Genomic DNA, 20,852 nt, shown 5'->3' with positions numbered 1-20,852 from the left:
ATAAGTATAATTAAGGACCGAGGTCCGTAGTAAGTATTTGCAATGTCTCTCTAGGAGCTCCGCGTAAGGCGACCAGAAGCTGGGCGGAAAAAAACAATCTGAGGGACCTCGACGCGTGAGGGATTGTGGGTACAACGCACGTCACTATAGGGATAGTCTTACAGACACGCCTTGTCGACGTCCCCTTTTTCGACTACGAAAAACAAAATGCAATACTCCGCAGTGACCACTGGATGTCGGACCTATGCACAGCATGTGATTCTAAGCAGATTAACAAACATCATAAATAATCTTATTATAGTGCTTTGAAATAGTGCCATAGGTTACTAATAATTTGTTTACGATCACCAAAGCATGCCTTTTTTGGTTTCTCTAACAGGCAAATGGAGCCAGTATTTGGGACAAGGACAACAAACCTGGAATATGGCATTGGTCTGGCAGAATATGGCATAGTTTGAGCAGCTGGGCATATGATGGTTAACTTGTATTTTAATAGATATTTTGTTTTTTCTTATACTAAACATTTTTGGTGCAACTGCATTTCATGATAGCACTCCTGTAAGTAACTGTTTGCAATTGCTTTTACTGTATAACCTCATTGAATAATTTCTCCAACACCATTCCCATCCCTTCCTACGCCGGAGCAGGAGCTCCCAAGCATCTCCGATGTGCTGCAGGAGCAGCACACCTGATCCTAGAAGTGCAGGGCATAGGAGGTAAGCTCCAGGCACTTTGACCCTTTTTTGCCTTGAAGCCCCTCAGAGCACCTTTATTTCCTGCCCGATCCGAGCTAGCATCTACTGCAATTCTGATGCCTGATTATTATTACATGCACTAGATTGTGTGCATACTGCGATTCCTCTGCCCACTTTCCACTTGAAACTACACGAGGAAACTGCATCAAAGATGGCCTCCGCCCCAAACTCTCCCTTTGCCTTTTCCTTGTCCCACCGTGTGCCTGGCCTAACTTCTTCCGGATTGGCTGCCACACATGTTTTCAGCTATTCTCCAAAAGCCGGCAGGCTATCAGTCGGCCTAGGAAAGAAGGCCTCATATTGACCGAGCTGACAGAGCGCCACAGGCGCTAGGTGCCGGCATACTGCCCATATGAACTTCGCGCCTGTTGACTCTACCTGCGACTCAGACTATAATGATGACTATTACGCAAGTCTGCTACAGACTGCTGCAACTACGCATAGTACTTTGTATGTAGCTACACTTTCCCGATCTAGTTATCACCCACATGTAATAACTGCTTGTTAACGTCCTAATTAGTACACACTTTGTGTGAGCATATGAAACAGGAGAGCACTTTTTTCCCCACAATGTCAAACACTGTTAGCCCATGCCTAACAGCTACAATCTATAATGCGTAGACTGTATCATGAATGTCTGCCAACACGTATTTCACGCATAAATCCTAGTGCCGATTACTGGCAATAGTGCCTGCAAATGCATGTAAGTCCCTAACGGGACCAGTATATTGAACTCTTTACACTGTATTAGCATGTTTATCAACAAAACTTAAAGTTAACCATACCCTGCTAATCCAGAGACTCCCTAACTGATCTGTAATTGCCCTTATGGCACTGCCCATCAAACGCAATGTCTAATGTACTGTTTAGTTAGATCTGCCTAGTGATTTAGCCTACTTCCAGAGATATCCACACGGCCTTGCTTCATAATGTTTATTATCTTCCTCTACCTAACTGCTCTCTGGTCAATAATGTCTCAAACGAGCGCGCATCTACAAAACATGTCGACAAAAATGCTGAACTGTAAAACCAAACGGTCTACGACCACCCTAGATTGAACAGCCCCCAGTAAAGGTACCCAGTCCTAATTCCATTATCTCCCTTGTACCATGTGACCTTATATGTAGGAACTCTAACTTACGCTCGAGATTGCCAAAAATATACGATTTGCCTGCTAGGTACAACATTGCAAGTGTCCGTCGTAGTATTTATCGTGAGAACTCTACCAAACAAAACAATCCTCCACCAAGTACCGCCACTAAATACAACCACAAAACAGACAAACTTCACAAACTTCGAACTAGTCAAGCCAAATACACTAGCCCTGCTCTACCTACTCTACCTATATCAAGCCCCATCCTGAAAGGAGCACTTATTAATGCCAGGTCATTAATCGCCCATGCCACAGAAATTGCTGACATTCTACATATAGGTAACTACGACTTCTTAGCCATCAGGGAAACTTGGCTGCACCAAGCGGCTGGCCCTGCCCTGATGCTTGCTGTGCCTACCAACTACACCATCTTTAGAGAAGACGGAACTCACTCCTGCCGAGGAGGCATAGCGTTCATAGGCAAAACTAATCTGTCAATAAGAACAGAAACACCCTTTTATACCAAATCTTGCAAGTCCTTAACTCTCAAGCTACCAACATCCAACTCACAAACTATTACTATACACCTTATCTACAGGGCACCAGGCCCCATTGGCTCCTTCGAAGAGGACATCTCTACTATCCTTTCAGATAACCTAAAAACTCATCACAAGCCCTTCTACTAGGAGACTGGAACCTGGGATTCAATGATCACAAAGATGCACAAGCTACTAACATAGCTAATGTCCTCTCAGAGCTCGGTTTCACCCAAAAAGTGACACAGCCCACCCACGATAAAGGCCGAACACTTGATTGGGTGGCAGACCATAATTGCAACACAACCATCACTGCCATTAGCCCAAAAACATGGACAGACCATGCTCTTATAGCCTTCTCTATAGATTCTAAAATCTTCCTACCCCAAAATAATACTCTAGCAGAACCCCCTATGTTGACAAGGAATAAAAAAAACATAACTACAGATAGGGTACTACCATTAATTCACCCCACCTTCAAATCGCTGCCCGACACCCTAGATTCATCCACCTTAGTTAACGAATTTAACACAGTTATGACCAACGCCCTGGATACTATTGCCCCATTAAAAATGCGAAACAGTAAACCTAGAGCACACCTAAATGCCTTCTTTACCCCATACTTGAAATCACTAAGGAAAGAAAAATGTAAGTGTGAATCTTCTTGGAGACTAGTATCATCTGAGACGAATAAAGGCACCCTAATCAATACCTCCACAAAATACAAAAATGAAATTCGGCGAGCAAAAAAAGAAAGCTTTCACAACAGAAGCAGCAAGCCAAATCCGGTACCAGGGAGCTCTTTACAATACTAAAGGAATTGGAGAACCCCATCCCGGTACCTGACAATTGTGTCAAAAATAAAACATGGTGCTCTAACATTCAGAAGGCCCTTTGTGAAAAAAATTGCCACACTCCAAGTCAAAATCTTTAAGAAAAAACTAAAAACATACCTCCCACAACTACCCACCCTCACAAATCACACTCTACTGCCAAACCAGAACAATGATTTAACTTTACTAAAGTCTCCATACTGGAGGTTGAAAAAATAATATCGCTCAAACCTTCAAACTGTTGAGGAGATAACTGTCCTGCACAAATAATAAAAGATGCTGCCAAAGATTTATCTCCATTTATCTCTAAACTCATCAATGCTTCATTCTCCTCAGGCACGATACGAGCAATCTCAAGGAATCTGGTCCTCCCCGTTAGGGAGAATTCTCTGTTTAGGCTGAATTTCCTAACCTAGTGAGTCCCCCAGCAGCTTTGCTGGATTTTTGAGGTTTATTTTTTTCTCCTGCCAAGAGTGAGACTCTTTTACCCTCACTCTTGGACATGATTTGAGGGTGTTACTGTGACTTGCTATGTGCTTATGGGCTAGGGGGTATTTTTTCCCCATAGGCTATCATTGGTTTTTGAATGTGTGTTACACAGCACCCTCAGTGCAGTAACACAGGGGTGTCCTAGAGACCCCCAAACATAGACTCCACACCCTGGGACGGACTACTGTCTCCCTGGGTCTGTAAAGTTGCTATTGACTTTACTAGTCTTAACTTAGGAACTTAACCAGTACAAACCATCTTACTGTGGAAGTACTGGTAGGGGCAATTAGATTGCCCCTGGGTCTGTTGTCGAGGGGGTACTGTCCCGTCCCCCCTCGCCGAGTTTCTGGCTGGTGGCAGTGGATACCACAGAAATATTCCACCGGAATATTTCCCAATGGGATTTCCCATTGATTTTAATGCACCACTTTTTGGTGCAATGTTAAAGATACCGCCGGTTTATTTATTTAATATAAATTCACCGGTTGGGATTTTTTGCCAGAACTCGCCGCCAAAATGGCGTCTAGGTTCACTTCAGTAACCCTGAACCCGAGTCGAGCCTTTGTTCCACTTTTGGCGGGCTTCTGCACAGAAGCCCTCCAAAGTGGTGCCATTCTGTCTGGGTACCACAGGAGGTGTGGGAGGGGGTTTAGGCACCCTGGACTGAGTTGCCTTGCCAACTCATGTCGCACTCTAGTGTGATTGGCCCAAGTGGTGAGCCACCCCGCTCACCACTTAGCATGTCTGAGTGACAGCTAGGCTGTATGAATGGGGGTTTGCTGCATAAAAGCAGGGGTTTTGGGACTGGTTCTTCAGAAGTCGCCACAGGACCTAAGAAGCCGAAGAGGGAGAAGCCGAGACGACCTGCCAAGATGACACCACCGGTGAAGCCCTGCGGAACCGTCTCACCACTTTTTCCGACGACAGAGGAGATCTCCCTCCAGAGAGTCTCCTTCCCTTAACTGGTGGGGACAACCAGTTGCTGCCCTCTTTTCGCCGTCCCGAAGCATCTCGTGGCCGCCTTGCCTGTGCCAAGCACCCCGGCAACCGGGATACCACTTTTTACCTCAACCGCGAAAGAGGGGTAAACTCCTTTGTGACCGGAAAACTCCACGGCTGGCCTCATACCTGGTAGTGCAACGACCTGCAGCTTTCCTCCACGTCAAGCTCACCTCTTCCCCTGGACGATGCCGCAACTTGCACCCACTACCAGGAACGACTACCACCGCTGGAGGATCCTTTCCACTTTTAAAGGTACTGTGTTCCGCCCGGCCTCCCTTGCCACCGATTGTACGGGGTAGATTTAGCCCTCGGCTCTCGAACCTGGGTAGGTCGGGGACACCCCAACTAAACTTTTCAGAACCGTAGTAAAACCTTTTCTACTTACCTGCAAAGACTTGCGACATTGTGTGATCTTGGGCATATTTTTACCTGGCTCTCTCTGAAGCGGGCCCCGAACGAATTCTCCTTGTTCCACCGTTGACTGTCTTTGCTAACCTTCTGTGAAAAGTGTTTTAACTTACTGCTCTCATCATTTCTGCTTTTCCCTCCCGGAGTGCCATCTGACGTTAAGCGCTCACCTCTGTTTGGAAATAAGTGGTGTTAACTTAGACTTGTCCAACAAATGACTAGGGATGTACATATAAGTAATAGTGACTGTGTTTTGACTTACTTACCTTTTTCTGTGCTAGTGTAATTTTCTGAGTGTGCCTTTAAAATAAATAAGTATATACTTTTACACCTAGCTCTGGTCAGTGTTTGTTTGTACTACTGTGACTCTGTACCTATCCTGTATCCTCTATATACTGCCTAACTCTTCTTGAGGGAAGTCTGACTGCTCAGCCACAGCTACCACAGTGAATCTGTGTGGTGCAGACTGCTACCAAGTGGGTTTACTGCCAACACCTGTAATCTTAAATCTTTTGCAGTGGTCCCAGAGGGAACTGCACAGGTTTCTGCTTAACACTCCCCCTCCTTAAGAATCCATCACTGGACCCAGCTATACCTACAAATTACAGGGCCATCACCACAGTGCTATTTCTACTAAAGATTTTAGATAGAGTGGCCTATATACAGATTCAATTTTTTTGGGAGTTGCACCAACTCCTAGGCACCCGGCAATCAGGTTTCAGACCGCAGCACGACACTGAAACCGCACTTATTGATCTTAAGGCCCAGGTCGACGAGCTTCGAGACCAAGGGAAGACTGCCCTGCTTCCCCTCCTGGATCTTTCAGCAGTGTTTGACCTGGTGGACCACAAAGTGCTCTGCAACCACTTAGAATCTGCAGCACACTTCTCGTACCAAGCTATAGCATGGATCAAATAATTTTTAAGTGAAAGAACTGTGAGGGTCTTCTCTACCTCAGCAGCTGCAGACCCTGCTCCCATTACGTGCGGTGTACCCCAGGGTTCATGCATTCACCCGACCATGGATAATATCTTTACCAAGCCCCTGTTTGATGATCTTTCCGAGGATTACAAACAGGATTTGGCCTTAGTGAATAAGATATACCTCATCATCCAGGCATGGATGGCACTTCACGGTCTATGCCTGAATGATGACAAAACAGAACTCATCATACTGGGGACTACCCCGAACATCAAGAAACTCGGCCAAGACTACACAGCCTTTGTCAGACGGCCACTCAATCAAAGTCACCGAGGAGGTAAAAACATTAGGTTTTTACTTCGACTCCAGCATCACCTTGGCCAAACAGGTGAATGCTATGGCATCATCCACAGCCTATACGTGTAAGCTGATAAGATCAGCAAAACCATACCTCTCCACAACCAGTTGCACCACCTTGGCAAGAGCACGTGTGCTGTCCAAACTGGATTACTGCAACGCTCTATATTTGGGATCTAACAAATACATTACTCTGAAAATTCAAATACTGCAAAATAATGCCCTTAGAGCAGCATTAGGAATCTCGAAAAGAGATCATATATCAACGATTAGAAGACAATCCAACTGGCTCTCCACTCTAGACAAAATGAAACTTAAAACTGCATCTCTAACATTTAAATGCCTCAATAACCTAGCACCGAGATACCCGACAGAGAGGTTCAAAACAAGAGTCACATCTAGACCTTCTAGAGCAGCCTATACAAATTGCCTCTCAGTTGCCCCCTTCAAAATGTCCACAACCGGAGGTAATAGCTTCCCCGTCAAAGAGGCCCAACTGTGGAATTCTCTTCCACCGACCCTATGGACTGACCAATTTTACTCGCACTTTAGATCAAATATCATCAACTGGTTTAAAAGGTAACGATCAGTAATCCTAGCATTACCGGCTAATCTACTCAGTAACCTAACTGGACCCAGCCTTACTATTGTGCACCCATACCTGTAAATGCATATGTACTACATGCTGTATTTGTACTGACCTGTATCTATGTAACCATGTAACTTTGTAACCTGTAAGTCTAAAGTATTCTTGTTCTCGCGCCCAGATACCTTCGGGTCTGGCACGCGCTATAAATAAACAAACATTTATTTCAAGATCTTTATATTACACAGATAGCAATTTAATAATTTGATATGGGCCCTTTTTGAGGTGCAGTATCAGACTGTGTAAGATTCATAACGCTCATCATACAGCAGATGGGTTTTGTGGCACAGGGCATGTTAATGTCCGATAATGAAATGCATGTGTTTTTTTAAAACACTAAACAGGATCTACAAAGGAAAGGCCTTCACTCACGTGTCACTGGCGCAGACTCGAAAACAGCTCATCAGGACCTCTGCAGCCTTTTCTAACGTATCCCCGAGTTTGCCTTTGCCTTTCTTTACCAGTTGTATATCAGCCTAGCAAGACACAAACAGACTGTTTACACAAGGTATGCTATATAATCCCCACTTTGTATTTCTAAAACACAACAATAAGTAAAGTCCTAATCCTCAAACAATTGGCATGATGCTCTTCACAGGCGATTAAAACAGAATGCATTTAACTTTATTTTCGGCATATCATATTGAATAGGATTACAAAGAAACAGAAAAAAGGTAGCTCTGCTATTTCCAGTACTTTAACTTCATCACACTAGGCCACTCATTTGAATACTGCTATTGGTGGTACTTGCTATATATTTTGTGTGTAAAAACTTAAGTTGGGGTAAGTTCAAGGGCACAGCCAGTTTAGAGGTACAGTGCATGCACCTACATGGCAGGTACATGAGCTTTGGAATTGCTTCCTTGGTTGCCAATCAACAACCCATTTCTCCTTTGGGTCTCCAATGGAGACTCAAAGCATCCAGGAAATCCATACTTTGTGTTGTCTTGGCCTGACCAGACTCCTAAATCTGCTTGTACTGCTCTGCTTTGACCACCGAGTCCACGGTTTCCCCATCAACCCTACATCATTAATGCCACAACCAGCTGATAAAATTCATTTTTGGGACTGAAAGAACTGCTACAGTACACCCCTCATGAACACGTTATGCAGATTCTAGTACAGTATCTCTGCCAAGCTATGAATGGTCCCTCTATGAAAAGGAATAGTTATCTGTATCCGTGACATTTGGCATAAGATTGCATTCTTGGAGTATGCCTTTATGAGTCATTTTAGAAAATTGAGTACTTTATTTGCTGCATGATAAAGTGGATGGTTATTGACTGTCTAAGATGATAGGTGCAGTCACACACCACCTGATTGCATTCCACAGCATAGTTCTGCCTAGGGGAGATTTTAACATCTGCGTGGATAACCAACAATGGATCCATGGCTTTTCAACAGATCTCTTTTCTGGTAGAATATTTGTTCTGTGCATGTCTGAAATGTTTCCATTTTTGGATGGAAATGAGGACACAAGAGGTCACACTCCATACCAATTACTACTTCTCTTTTCGTATCAGTTTCTTGTTGCTTTGCATGTCTCACACTAAATATGCAGGTTGTGGGAACGTACAATTGTTATTTCACATGCTTCTGTATTCTGGGTCTGCATGGCAATCTACAAGTCATTGACATGGCTGCGTTTTGGAGCGTCTTCTGTTTCGCTTATATATATAAGATTTGGCAAGTAGGAACTTACATTCCGATGCTGATGCTACAATAACCAGTAAAAGGAAGATGGGTATTCTAAATACTGGCAAAGCTAGAATAATTTCTAAAACACCCATTGGTCTCAGACAAATTCAGATACTCTCCAAGCTTTGTACCGAGAGAAAAATTGGAGTTAATGTTGCTAAAACAGTTGTCATGGCATGGCACGCACCTGGAACAAGTACATTGTTTAGACTATTGAGGCATCAGACTTTCAAGTAATTTATTATGGGCTCCTCAGATCTATAAAAGTGAAGTGGTTCTGAAGAGGTGAGGTGGCGCTTTGCTATAGAGCAGTCTAGGCAATGGCACCCAACTTATTATGATTGACTTTTTTAAAGCTCAGGCATCACCAGCTGAATTATTTGGGAGCGAACTGTGGCGATTCCGGCAAGCACCTAGTAGACAATCAATTCAAATGGACCTCTTACAAAAAAAAGGATTCCCAAGAGTACCCCTACTGCAATAATTTGCCCGGAGATAGTTGTACCTCTTTGGAAATGCAGCAAAGACCGGGGTATACTGGTTACATCAATATAGGCATGACGAAGAAGAACATTTTAATTTTAGTCACTGGGATGTTTTACAAACAGGTAGGTGCAAAACCTGGATGCATTATATTTGTGCTAGTAGTTAGGATTCTAAATTGGAATTTTTAACCAAGCATGACAAATGTACTCTATTTTTTGAGATGTTACGAAAACCCATGATTTTCTTGAGCAGGTCATTTTAAACCATTTTATCAGTATTGATTTCTAATTATTCTTTTTAATGCAAAAGTATTCTTTGTATCCGATTTACTGTGTGTGTTCCTTTTATGGCACGAGACCAATTTTCCGATCTGATCTAGTCATCTGGATTCTACCATTCATAACATTAAGGGGTGCAACTTTGGGATGATGGGAGGAAATAGAATTTGGGGAACTGTTGATAAAGATGGGCGATGCATTCAGTGCTAAAGCCATTTTTAATTTCAATTCTTATCTTGTGCTGGCACACATATCCTACTTCAGGTAGTAAAAAAAAGTTCAGTGGAAAAACATGTACCAATGCAAAGACATGCCAAATGAATGCTGCAGAAACATTTCCATACAGCGGAGCTTTTCCTTCCAGTCTAATTTATATATGAGCACAAGAAAAACATAACATGGTTCCATGAGGAAGGCAGAATTTTCTTGAGACAATAGACTGAATAGAATTATGACTTTTCAAAAAGTTCAAAAGCAAGACGTACGTTGCATGCTGGACTGTTGTAAATAATAGCTTGTGGCTATTTGACATCATAGTCACTGCCAAATGGGTCTCTAGAGGACATCCCCAGGAAGTCAAAAGCAGGTGCATTCCCAGGCCAAGCTACCTAGACATTGTGGAGAGACCAACAGTTCAGCAATACAACTCCCAGAATGCCCCATTAGGTCAGAGAGAAAACCTAGACTGGATCTGGGAGTCTCAAATATGGATTAAGGAGTGCAGAGTCCTATAACCAGGTCCTGGATGTTCAGACAACTACCAGAGAAAATATCCCTGACCCTTGCTACCCAGACTCTGCCAACAGGTCTGGAAGGGCAGGACTATTTCCCATAACCACTCTTCTCCTGAAGGAAAACATGGACCAGACAACGATAACATTTTCTGATTTGGAGTCAGGAAAATTATGTGGATAGCTAACATATTCAGTAGAAGTGCTTTTCAGCTCTCCTCCCCACGTAGACAGCCTTGACTTGCTCATCCTGTGGCCCATTTTACAACTTCATAGCAGAAGAATGTGCAGCCCCGCCCCCATCGAAAACAAATGAGAAAACACTAAGCAACATCACATCTCAAGGGTCCGATATGCTAGACATTGGACACTCTAGGAAGAGGTTATAAGACCCAGATGGATTGTTGGACACGGGACAGCGAAACAACAAACTCCAGAGTTGGGGCTTCTACAGCAACAGATCGGAAGAGAGCTGCAGCTGCAACCTATCGAGTAATGAGTACCTTCTAGGATATGCTACAAGATGGCTGTGGCCTATTAAAGACATGCTCCATTGGTGCAGAACTATACAGTCCCCCTGCCACTGAGCAAGACACCCTCTGGCTAATCAGAAAGGGTTTTACATCCCCCATCCCTATCCCTATGTAAGTGCCAGGTCATAGCAAAGCAGTGAGAGGGAGTTTTGAAGCTGTAGAGTCCGAGTTTGGAGAGTGAGCAGGGGCAATGGAGGAAGCTGGAAGTAAGAGCATAAGAGGGGGGATAAAGGGAGAGGGGGAGAGGGGGAGGGAGCAGGAGAGAAAAGTCAGGAAGTTGTAGAAGAGGCAACTGTAGGCACAGGACCGCTGCAACTTCTTTAGGAGGTTAAAAAGGACGGGTGTTGGGGACTAAAACCAAGACCCTATGACAAGGAAGTGGCCAGAGATAGCTGGCCCAGCCTGTAGAGGATAAGTGGCCAGCCTTCTGGTGGGTGACTGTTACACCATCAACTCCCTGTCACTGCATAAACGTAATGTGCAAACACACACAAGGTCTGACACCCTGGCAAGAGGGTTTTCCAAGAAACAGGGATGTGAAGCAGAGGAGTTGAATGAATGTTCAGACAAAGGAGCCAAAAATGTATAGTGAATTGCGGAAAAGGGCGAACATGTCCTTGGTTGGGATCCCTGAACTTTTGAATATAAACCCCAGAAATATGTTTGAGCCCCATAGACTTTACTATTGATTAAACGGAGAAATTATTCAATACAGAGTTGGGTTGATCACTCAAAACCTCTTCAAACATCCTGATTAAGAAAATAAAACAACTTGAAACATATTTGTGTGGCCTCACATGTAGCATTTGCACACCCTCCTCCACATTCCTCATTGTTGGTAACAGACCTCTAAGGAGGAAAGACTTTAGGATTGTGGACCACAAACTGAAGCATGCCATCAAGTGAACAAGCTGGGAATGACAGCCTGGCCAACTTTAGCATCCGTTTTGAAATGAGCTCCTAGAAACTAATGGCCAAAGAAGTGCATTAAAATTAAAAAAAAATCAAAATTATTGCACAACCATTTAGGGTAATGTACCCTTTTCCATTTAGAAGGCTATAAAAATAGCTTTGAAACAGCAATCAAACTTTAATGGGTACAATTGCTAATGGCATCTGTAAATAAAGGATGGTGCAAAGCTCCATGTGTCACTAACTAAATATAAAAAACACTCTTCCTTCTTCACAACTGCAGCCAGGCCAGTTATTCCGGGAAGGGGGGGGAGGGGCGCTGTGGTGTGGTGCGCTGACAAAGATGGCCGCTTAAGTGCGGAGCTCCACACAGAACAAATCCTTCTTGCAATATCCTGCGGAATGACTGAGCGTCTGTAGATTAGAAGAATGGATCACGAATAAAGAGCAGCGTCAGCAGGGGAGAGTTGGTGCAAAACCACGAAGTATGTCACCTTAAAAGATGGCTGGTCGGTTGGAACGGTCCTGGGAGTGTTGCGCATACTGAGCCCCAAAACCGTTGATCCCCACACAAATGAAGGTGACTGGCAGTGAGGTACAAGGTGCACAGTGGGCACGTCCCAGGCAAGGAGAAACAGCGGACCAAATCAACGCACACCTTTACCCCAGGAAACAAACGTCTGCAGGCAGAGATACGAGGAGACAGGCGGCAGGCAGAGCTGCGCTCGAAACTCAGAGCACAAAAGGTATGTGTCGCACCATGCCATCCCTGTTCGTTGCCCACAGGCAATTAGTGCGACAATCAGGGCACTTTAGCCCACTCACAGTGTGGAGATTCGATGGGCAGGGGCTGTGGATCTTAGATCGGGAGCCCATGCCTTGAAAATAACTGGGCAGTGAGGGCGAACTAGGAGGGACATACACAAAAAGTGGTTGCCCGCCCTTGGGGACAGGGACCGGAGCTACCAGGAAGGAAACCAAAAGCCCAGAAACACTTGCCTCCCACATTACAGAGATTCTGATCCTTGCAGATACCATGCGGGACCGAGGCTGCTGCTGGTGTGTGGCAGGCTCTGGAGAGCGCAGTGACTTGTCCCTAGGCGTATCTGGCACACTTCTTGTTGTGGATGGTGGCGAATAGGTCTACTGTCGGCCGACCCCACCGTTGGAACAGTGATTGGAGTGTCACTAGTTGAGTTCCCACTTGTGGTTTTGAGACAGTTGCCTGCTGAGGCTGTCCGCCATCCAATTGTGGATTCCCGGTAGGTGGAATGCTTGAATGCCCAGTGCCATGTTAGTTGAGATTCCCTGGAGAATGTTTTGTATCTTGTCCCTCCCTGCTTCTGCATTTAATACATTGTGGCGGTGTTGTCCGTGAGGACTTTGACCGTTTGTGGTTTCGTAATATTGGGAGGAAAGACATGAGTCCCCATCAAACCACTCCGAGTTAGAGTATGTTTATGTATGTAGAGAGGTCTCCTGGGGTGTCCATAGCCCTTTGACGTGCAGTTCGTTCACATGAGCGCCCCACCCCTGGAGGGAGGCATCTGTAAATAGCGTTTTGTTGGGTGCTGGTTCCTGAAACGCTTTCCCCTTGCAGACATTGGCTGCCCACCAATGAAGCTGTAAGTGTAGTTTGAGAGGGAATCGAGCCTTGATACCCCATGATCCGATGGTTTGTGACCAGTTTGCTTCCAGGAACTCTTGTAGCAGTCTCATATGAAGCCTGCAGTCGGGAACCAGTGGTATGCCTAACAACATTCAACATTACCCCCCCCCATCCCCCCATCCCCCCCCCCCCCCCCGAGTAGTTGCATGCACTGCTGCACCATTTTTACCTTGCTCAGCGTGAATGTTTTTAGCAGGGCCGTAAGGGTGTTTACTCTGTCACTAGAGGGAGGCACGCGTGGCTCTTGGGTGGAAAATTCCGCTCCCAAGAATAGGTGTGTCCTGGACGGACGCAAGAAGGATTTCTTGTAGTTGATGGCAAAGCCCAATCCAGTCATTTAAATAAGGGTAGATGTGGTATCCCTGTCTGCGCAGGCTGGCCGCCACTGGCTCAAGGCGTTTTTTGTGAAGGTGCGCAGAGCCTATTTCAGGTCGAATGGTAGGACCCTGAACTGGTAGTATGATTTTCCGACCGGGAATGAGAGGTATTTCCAGTGCTGTGGATGGATGGGTACATGAAAATACATGTCCTGGTGATTCAGGAACGCAAGGTAGTCGTGGTGCTGCATTGTCTCTATGAAGTGTTATAAAGTGATCATAGTGAACATCTGGGACTTTATAAACTTGTTTAACCTTCCAAGGTCTAGAATGGGCCTCCATTTTCGATCCGGTTTGCGGAAACTCCCTTTTCCACTTTGGTTTTTTGGGGACTTTTTAGATGGCTTTTTTTTGCAACATGTGGTGCACCTCTTGAAGGAGCACGGTCTTGTGTGGTTGGTGGTTTAGAGGTATGGGAGGGGGCGTTTGCTTATACTCTAGCAGGTGCCTGTACAAGACTATATCCAGCACCCATTTGTCTTTTGCTATCTTTCTCCAGTTCCGGCCGAACGTGGAGGTCTGCCTTCCCAGGGCGCAGAGGGTTGGGTTGTCATTGTTAGTTCTTACCCTGTCGTTCCTTCTGGGATCCACAGGGCTGCTTGAAGCGCTGATTTGGACAAATACTTTCATTTGTGATACCCCTGGTAAGCCCCCTTGTATCCCTGAGAGTAGTATGTTGAGCCTCTTGAGTACCGACATCCTTTGTTGGACGAGGACGTGGATGTTCGGCCGGCTGCTCCCCTGAACTGACGAAAAGGTTGACCGTTTTGTAGGGATGTTAGCGACCTGACTGTCAGTGTCCGGTTTAATTGTTTTTAACACTTTGTCGATCTTGGAGCCAAAGAGCTCGGAGTCAGGCCTGCCTTCTTAGGACTACTCCGTTGGCCACTTGCTTAAAACTTGTCTCTGCCAGGTCCACTGTCATGTTGATACCTAGGTTAGAGGACTCTTCTGCTTCCTTTAGGATTGCCTTGGTCTCCTTGCGCTTCTCCTCTGAGAGATGTTCAAGGATTGGTGCGAGCTTATGCCACATTTGTTTATCATACCCATCTATGATGGCTAGGGAATTGGCTACTTTGACTGTTGTAGCTTCAATTGCTAAGACTTTATTTCACCAAAAGCATCATGTTTTCGCACTTCATTGTCCAGTGGTTCCGTGTATTTTTGTTTTTCGGAATTAGCTTTCCGGCTAGCAGTAGCCGACTCGAGAGATGGTTGGGAGCATTTTCTGGTGGGTTGTACTTTTTGTCTGGGCAGCATGTCACCGCTGCCACTGCGAAAGGGCATTTCATTGTTTTTAGCCCCTCTTGCCAGACATGGTCGAGGATGGGCATTGAGACCAGTCTTCCTCCTTTTACCCATATGGTCAAATAAGAAACATTCCTTGTCGTCCTCCAAAGCGAGTAGCCCAAACTCCTTGCATGCTTTCATGACTGTAGAGGGAGGGTCGTATGTGGGGAGTGGCTTTGCTGATTCCTCGTCCCTGGGGAATCAGTGTCCCAATCGTCGTCCCTTCTTGGAGTGGTTGACGATGACGTGGTGTCATGGGGCTGGTCTGCATCCGTATGTTAGTTCCCCATCTTCCGGTACCGATTGAGTTGCTGTACGGCTCCTTTTGCGTGACGCAGAGGGTAGTGGCAGAGAACCACTCCTGCCCCTGCATATTGGTTGAGAGCGGAAGATGCTGGTGGGGATGGAGAAGTTGACCTGGGTTGCGAGCGTCTTCTGGCGGATCTTGCTGACCTCGCCTGCAATGTGGACCTGGGCCTGATTGGGGTGTACTGTGGTACCCATGGGACCACTGGTTGAGGCGGTAGTAGGGCCAGCGCTCCTGGTCTCATTAACTTACATCACGCTGGGTAATGACACTCTACTGGGATGAAAGCACTTGTATGGACAGTAGGGCCTATGGGTTGGTTAATAGTGCTCTTACTTCCCTTTGTTGGTCGGAGTGTCCCCCAGGCAGAGCCGGGCCCGCCTCCTCCTGTGGTTGTCGCTGTGTGCGACTGGCCATTTTATGGAGGTCTCCTTACTGAATATGCCTCCCTAGTGTAGATGATCTAGCCGGAGCACCCTCCTGCCATATTACCAACTGCTTGGAGTCTGACTGCTGATGCTGTGTTTTGAAGTCAGTATCTACCTTGTGCTGCAGTATCTCCTCTGGCATTATATCGGAGTACTGGATGGGAGAAACCTGACTGATGTGTGGTTGGGAGGTTTCCTCGGATTGTGTAGGCTGCGCGCCCCCAGGGAGTTCTTGTACTTACGCTGACAGGGCTGCCATCGTCTGTCGCCGGCAGGACCTCCTTCCGTGGTTTTTTGAGGTACGGGGGTGTGTCTTTCGCCGGCTGCTGAGTTGGACGACGGGACCATATTTGTGCGGTCCTTGTTCATGGCTTTCTTCGTCGACGAGTCTGATTTATGTGTTGTCATCGACAAGCTTGTTTTGAGTGAGCTGGACTTGTGAGATGTAGTCGTGGACGAGCTGGATTTGTGAGATGCCGTCGATGAGGCCGCTTTATGTATAGTTGTGGAAGGGTCAGGATCTCGATGCTTTGGCAACATTGATGTGTTGGCTATACGTGACTTTTCCCGCTCCTTTTTCAAAGCCGTGATCGGGGCGTGCTTGTGCCCTTTTCCGTGACTCAACGGCATCAGTTGAGCCATGCTTATGCGGTTTCAGATTGGCCAACAATGGGTTGCACGTGCCTTCACCCGTGTCCTGGGAGATATTTGCGCCCGCTCCATGGACGGGGTCTCTCCCTCTCATGGACATTGATTTATTCTTGCGTCCTTCCGCTGTTTTGCCACATTCTGCTGCCGACTTCCTGCCCGGTGAGGACTGGCCTTCTACGGGCAACGTTGGCCCGCCTGGCCCCTCCGGTTTTCCAGATGCAGACGATGGCTCGTAGCCATGGGCCATCCTGTGTTTTGCCTTTTTCACTGGCCGTTCTTCCGACCTGGTCCTTTCCCTCAACTGCTGTCGTTTCTCTGGGGGAGCAGCCATGCTCTTGGTCGACTCGACAGCAGAGGGGTTTTCGGGATAGTTTCCCTGGTTGAGCCAGCAGATGAGCCTTCTGGTTATATCTAGTCTTGGAGCTAAGACCTCGACAGATAGTGCAGCTCTCAACTGAGTGGTGGGGGTAGAGGCAGTATATGCATTCGGAGTACTCCTCTCCTTCATACACATTGAGGCCACAAGTGGCACAGAGCTTAAAAAGGGGTTTCCTTTTCCCTCCATCCCTAGAAGAAACTTCCTCACCTCGAAGAATGTACTTGATTGTGGAGAAAATGTTCTTTTCCTTGAAAACGTATTTGAAGAGTTTCAACCTAGAATTCTAACTGTGGAAAAACCAGAGGACCTCCTCAGCTGAACATGCGGTTAAAATCTGAGGGGGAAGAGGAATAGAAGGGTCGAGTCTAGAGCTACTTGAGGTCCCATTGGTAGGGACCAAAAATGCCCATAACAAGGGTGTTGAGCTACAAAATGTAGGTTCTTGGGCGTGGCCACCGATGAGGTTGTCTCTGTAGTAGACTCTGTGTGAAGCCCGCACTTAGACTTGGCTAAGCGTGGATTCGTGGACTACGCAAGTTACACCTACATAGATCGAAAAGTTTGGACCACTCGCTGGGAAAATCTGAGGTTTCACCGCAGTCTCCTTCACCCTGACCACAAACGCTGAAGCCGCACCCGCTCTTGGCCAAGTTCCAAGATGATGAGCGGACCTCTGGGAGACGAGAGCTGAAGCGCTCCAAAAGCAGAACTAAGATCCCCTGAATCTCATCACCACAGACCGACTAACAATTTGGTGCTAATATCTCTAGCCTCGGATGCCCGTCGGGGGCCCTCATGAGGCTGACCCCAGGTGACTGACGCCACCGGGACCCTGCCGGCAGCGTTAACCCAGCTACGACTTGCCCCCCAGCCCCCACCTCCTCCTCTTGCCTTCACGTCCCTCGGGCCAAGAGGACCTCCAGCTTAGTGGGAGTGTGGGGAGGACCTGACTGCCAGCAAGCAACCTGTCTGCAGCAACAGAAATGCAGAACCCGGACTCGGGAGATGCTCCTCCTCCCTCCGCAGGCATCCATCCTCTCTCTACCAGCTACGTGAGCGGCAGGGGCGGTCGGCCCTTTCCAACCCACGGTGTCAAGGAACCTACGGAGGATCTGCCCCTCTGGAAGAGGAGGTAAGGCCCCCACACATGAACCCTCATCTCCATACGCTGGGAAGGCGCAGAAGAACAAGTTACTTCTTACCTGGTAACGTTCTTTCGATGGGATGTTCCTCCGACGTATTCCTTATCTTGATAGATCATCTCCAGCTTGCTGCTCTCGGAAATTTCTTTTCAATAGAGGGCGCTGCGCGTCGATGCCCCTCGAGCCGATGTCCCTCGACAGCCTCCGTATCGGCGCCGACGTCATCATGCGTATAAATAGACTCGCAAAGCGTCCGTTGCTCAGTTTCGTTTTGATGTTAACAGTTGTTTTACATGAATTGGTTAGTGACCCAGAAGGAGCGTAAGCTGTAACCACAAGGGAAGTTTTACTGGGGGGGATGGATGAGAGGGGCGATAAGGAATACGTCGGAGGAACATCCCATCGAAAGAACGTTACCAGGTAAGAAGTAACTTGTTCTTCGAAGGGATTGTGTCCTCCGACGTATTCCTTATCTTGATAGACTCCCATAGCAGTGGTGTGTAACTGGAGGTGGGAATAAAATTGCCATGTTTCCCTTCAAGAGGACACAGCTTTGCCAAATCTAGTCTCTTGGCTAGAGGAGGAATCGAGGTTGTAAAATCTTGTGAAGGTATGTGCAGCCGACCATGTGGCAGCCGCACATATGTCTCGAATCGGTACCCCTCTTTGGAGGGCCGAAGAGGCTGCGATACCCCTGGTTGAATGAGCCCTAAGAGTTTGAGGAGGCTCTTTCCCTGCCAGTTTGTAACATTCCAGAATGGCTAAAATAATCCATCTGGAAATGGTCTGTTTTTATCGGTAATCCCAATTTGTGCCCCGAGTAACCTAGGAACAGTTGGTCTGCTTGCCTAATCCTAGCAAGTCTGCTGATGTAAAAGCTCAAAGCCCGCCTTGGGTCTAGCCTATGCAGCCTTTCTTCCTCTTTCCCTGGATGGGGAGGGGGATAAAATGAAGGCAAGGTAATCTTCTGAGTGATGTACAATTCAGAAACCACCTTTGGGAGAAAATTAGGCTTCACTTGTAGGACAACTTTATCTTTATGAAAAACTGTATGAGTGGGTTTACAAGATAGAGCCTGTAATTCGCTCACCCTCCTAGCAGATGCCAATGCCACTAATAAGACAGGCTTAAGGGTAAGAAACCTTAGGGAACAAGAGTGGAGTGGTTCAAACGGAGTACCCATCAGGAAATTTAAGACTAAATTTAAGTCCCATAAGGGAACTTGGAATGGTCTTGGAGGATAGACATTGGTTAATCCCTTCAGAAATTGTATTACTAAGGGTAACTTGAAATACGATGGTTCATCTGCAGTGCGCTTGAAGATCGATAGCGCTGCGAGATAGCCCTTGATAGTGCCAACCTGAAGGCCCGAATTTGCAAAATAGAGTAGAAAAGATAACACCGTTGGTGTACCACATGAAAAGGGGTCAATATTCTTTTCTCTACACCAGCTTCAAAATGTGTTCCAACGGCAGCAGTATAAAGTCTTTGTTGCTGGCCTTCTTGCCGAAAGCAACACCTCCATGACGTCATCTTGGAGGTCCCAATCCTTGTATCTCAACCTTTCAGATACCAAACGTGAAGGTTGAGGGTTCTGATGTCTGGATGGAGAACCTGACCTCCCTTCTGCGAGAGAAGATTCTCCTTGAGTGGAAGACGAATTGGAGGGCAGATGGACATGTCCAGAAGGTCCGGGTACCACGTTCTTCTGGCCCAGTCCGGGGCAATTAGGATCATGGCTTTCCGGAACCTTCTCAACCTCCTGATCATTTGAGGAATGACAGGGACTGGAAGAAACGCGTACAGAAGTGGAAACTCCCAGTCCACTACGAACGCGTCCCCGAGAGCTCCTCTCGGGGGAAATTCCCTTGAACAAAACTGATCGCACTTCCTGTAGATGCTGGTGGCAAACAGATCCACTTGAGGGGCTCCCCAAAGGGTGAAGATCTGTTGAAGGACTTCCTGAGCTAGTTCCCACTCGTGGGAGACTGTACTCTGCCTGCTCAGAGCGTCCGCCGTCAAGTTTTTCTCTCCGGCTAAGTGACCTGCCGATAGAGAGATTCCTTCTTGGATTGCCCAAAACCAGAGCTGCATCGCCTCTCTGCACAGAGGCAGTGATCCTACACCTCCCCTTTGTTGAGGTAGTGCATGGCCACTGTGTTGTCCGTCATTATCAGGACATTTTTCTCCTGTACAGATGGCAGAAAAGCCTTCAGCGCTAGTCTGATTGCTCTCAGCTCTAACAGGTTGATATGTAGCCTGGACTCCGATGGAGACCAACGACCGCTGATGGTCAAGTCGTTGGCATGGGCTCCCCACCCCGTGAGTGAGGCATCTGTGACTACTGTTATCTCCGGCCATGGTTGCCAAAACAGTTCTCCTTTCAAGATGTTCTCCTGGCAGGCCCACCACTGAAGGTCTCGAGCCACCTTGTCCGGAACCTGAATGAGGTATGTCATTCTCCCTGAGAATTGCGACCACTGAGTTCTCAGTGCCCATTGAAGAGATATCATTCTCAGACGAGCCTCTGGCACAAGGAAGATGCAGGATTCCATAAGGCCTAGCAACCTCAAAAAGTCGAAGGCTGGGAGACGTTGGGCATTTTGAAACTTGGTGACCATCTGCAGAATATCTTGAACCCTCACCTCTGGTGGCGAGGCTTTTCCCAGGAAAGTGTCCAGGACCGCTCCAATGAACTGGAGTCTCTGTGATGGTATCATCTGTGACTTCTTTAAATTGAGGGAAAAGCCCAGTTTGTGAAGGAAGTGGCAGACATAATCTAGCTGGATCTGAGCTTGTTCCGGAGATATCGCTCTGATCAGCCAATTGTCCAGGTAGGGGTAGACGTGAACCCCTTCCCTCCTTAGACTTGCAGCCACTACCGACATTAGCTTGGTGAAGACCCTCGAGCGGAGGTCAGCCCAAATGGCA

At 46.8% G+C, this 20,852-nt stretch overlaps 1 protein-coding gene across 3 annotated transcripts in view; it reads right to left on the bottom strand.

The window, feature by feature from the left end:
- The window catches only part of PCID2 (PCI domain containing 2), a 640,141-nt gene that overhangs the window by 307,992 nt on the left and 311,297 nt on the right, over positions 1 to 20,852 (bottom strand). For all 3 annotated transcript variants that reach the window (XM_069637154.1, XM_069637152.1, XM_069637153.1), the window contains exon 8: positions 7,413 to 7,516. In XM_069637154.1, coding sequence (XP_069493255.1) covers positions 7,413 to 7,516 — 104 coding nt within the window. The remainder of the gene's footprint in view (positions 1 to 7,412; positions 7,517 to 20,852) is intronic.

The sequence above is a fragment of the Ambystoma mexicanum genome, chromosome 7p (assembly GCF_040938575.1).
Source record: "Ambystoma mexicanum isolate Mex_15411 chromosome 7p, UKY_AmexF1_1, whole genome shotgun sequence".
Lineage (NCBI taxonomy): Eukaryota > Metazoa > Chordata > Amphibia > Caudata > Ambystomatidae > Ambystoma > Ambystoma mexicanum.
This window is presented reverse-complemented; position numbering and strand designations above follow the sequence as displayed.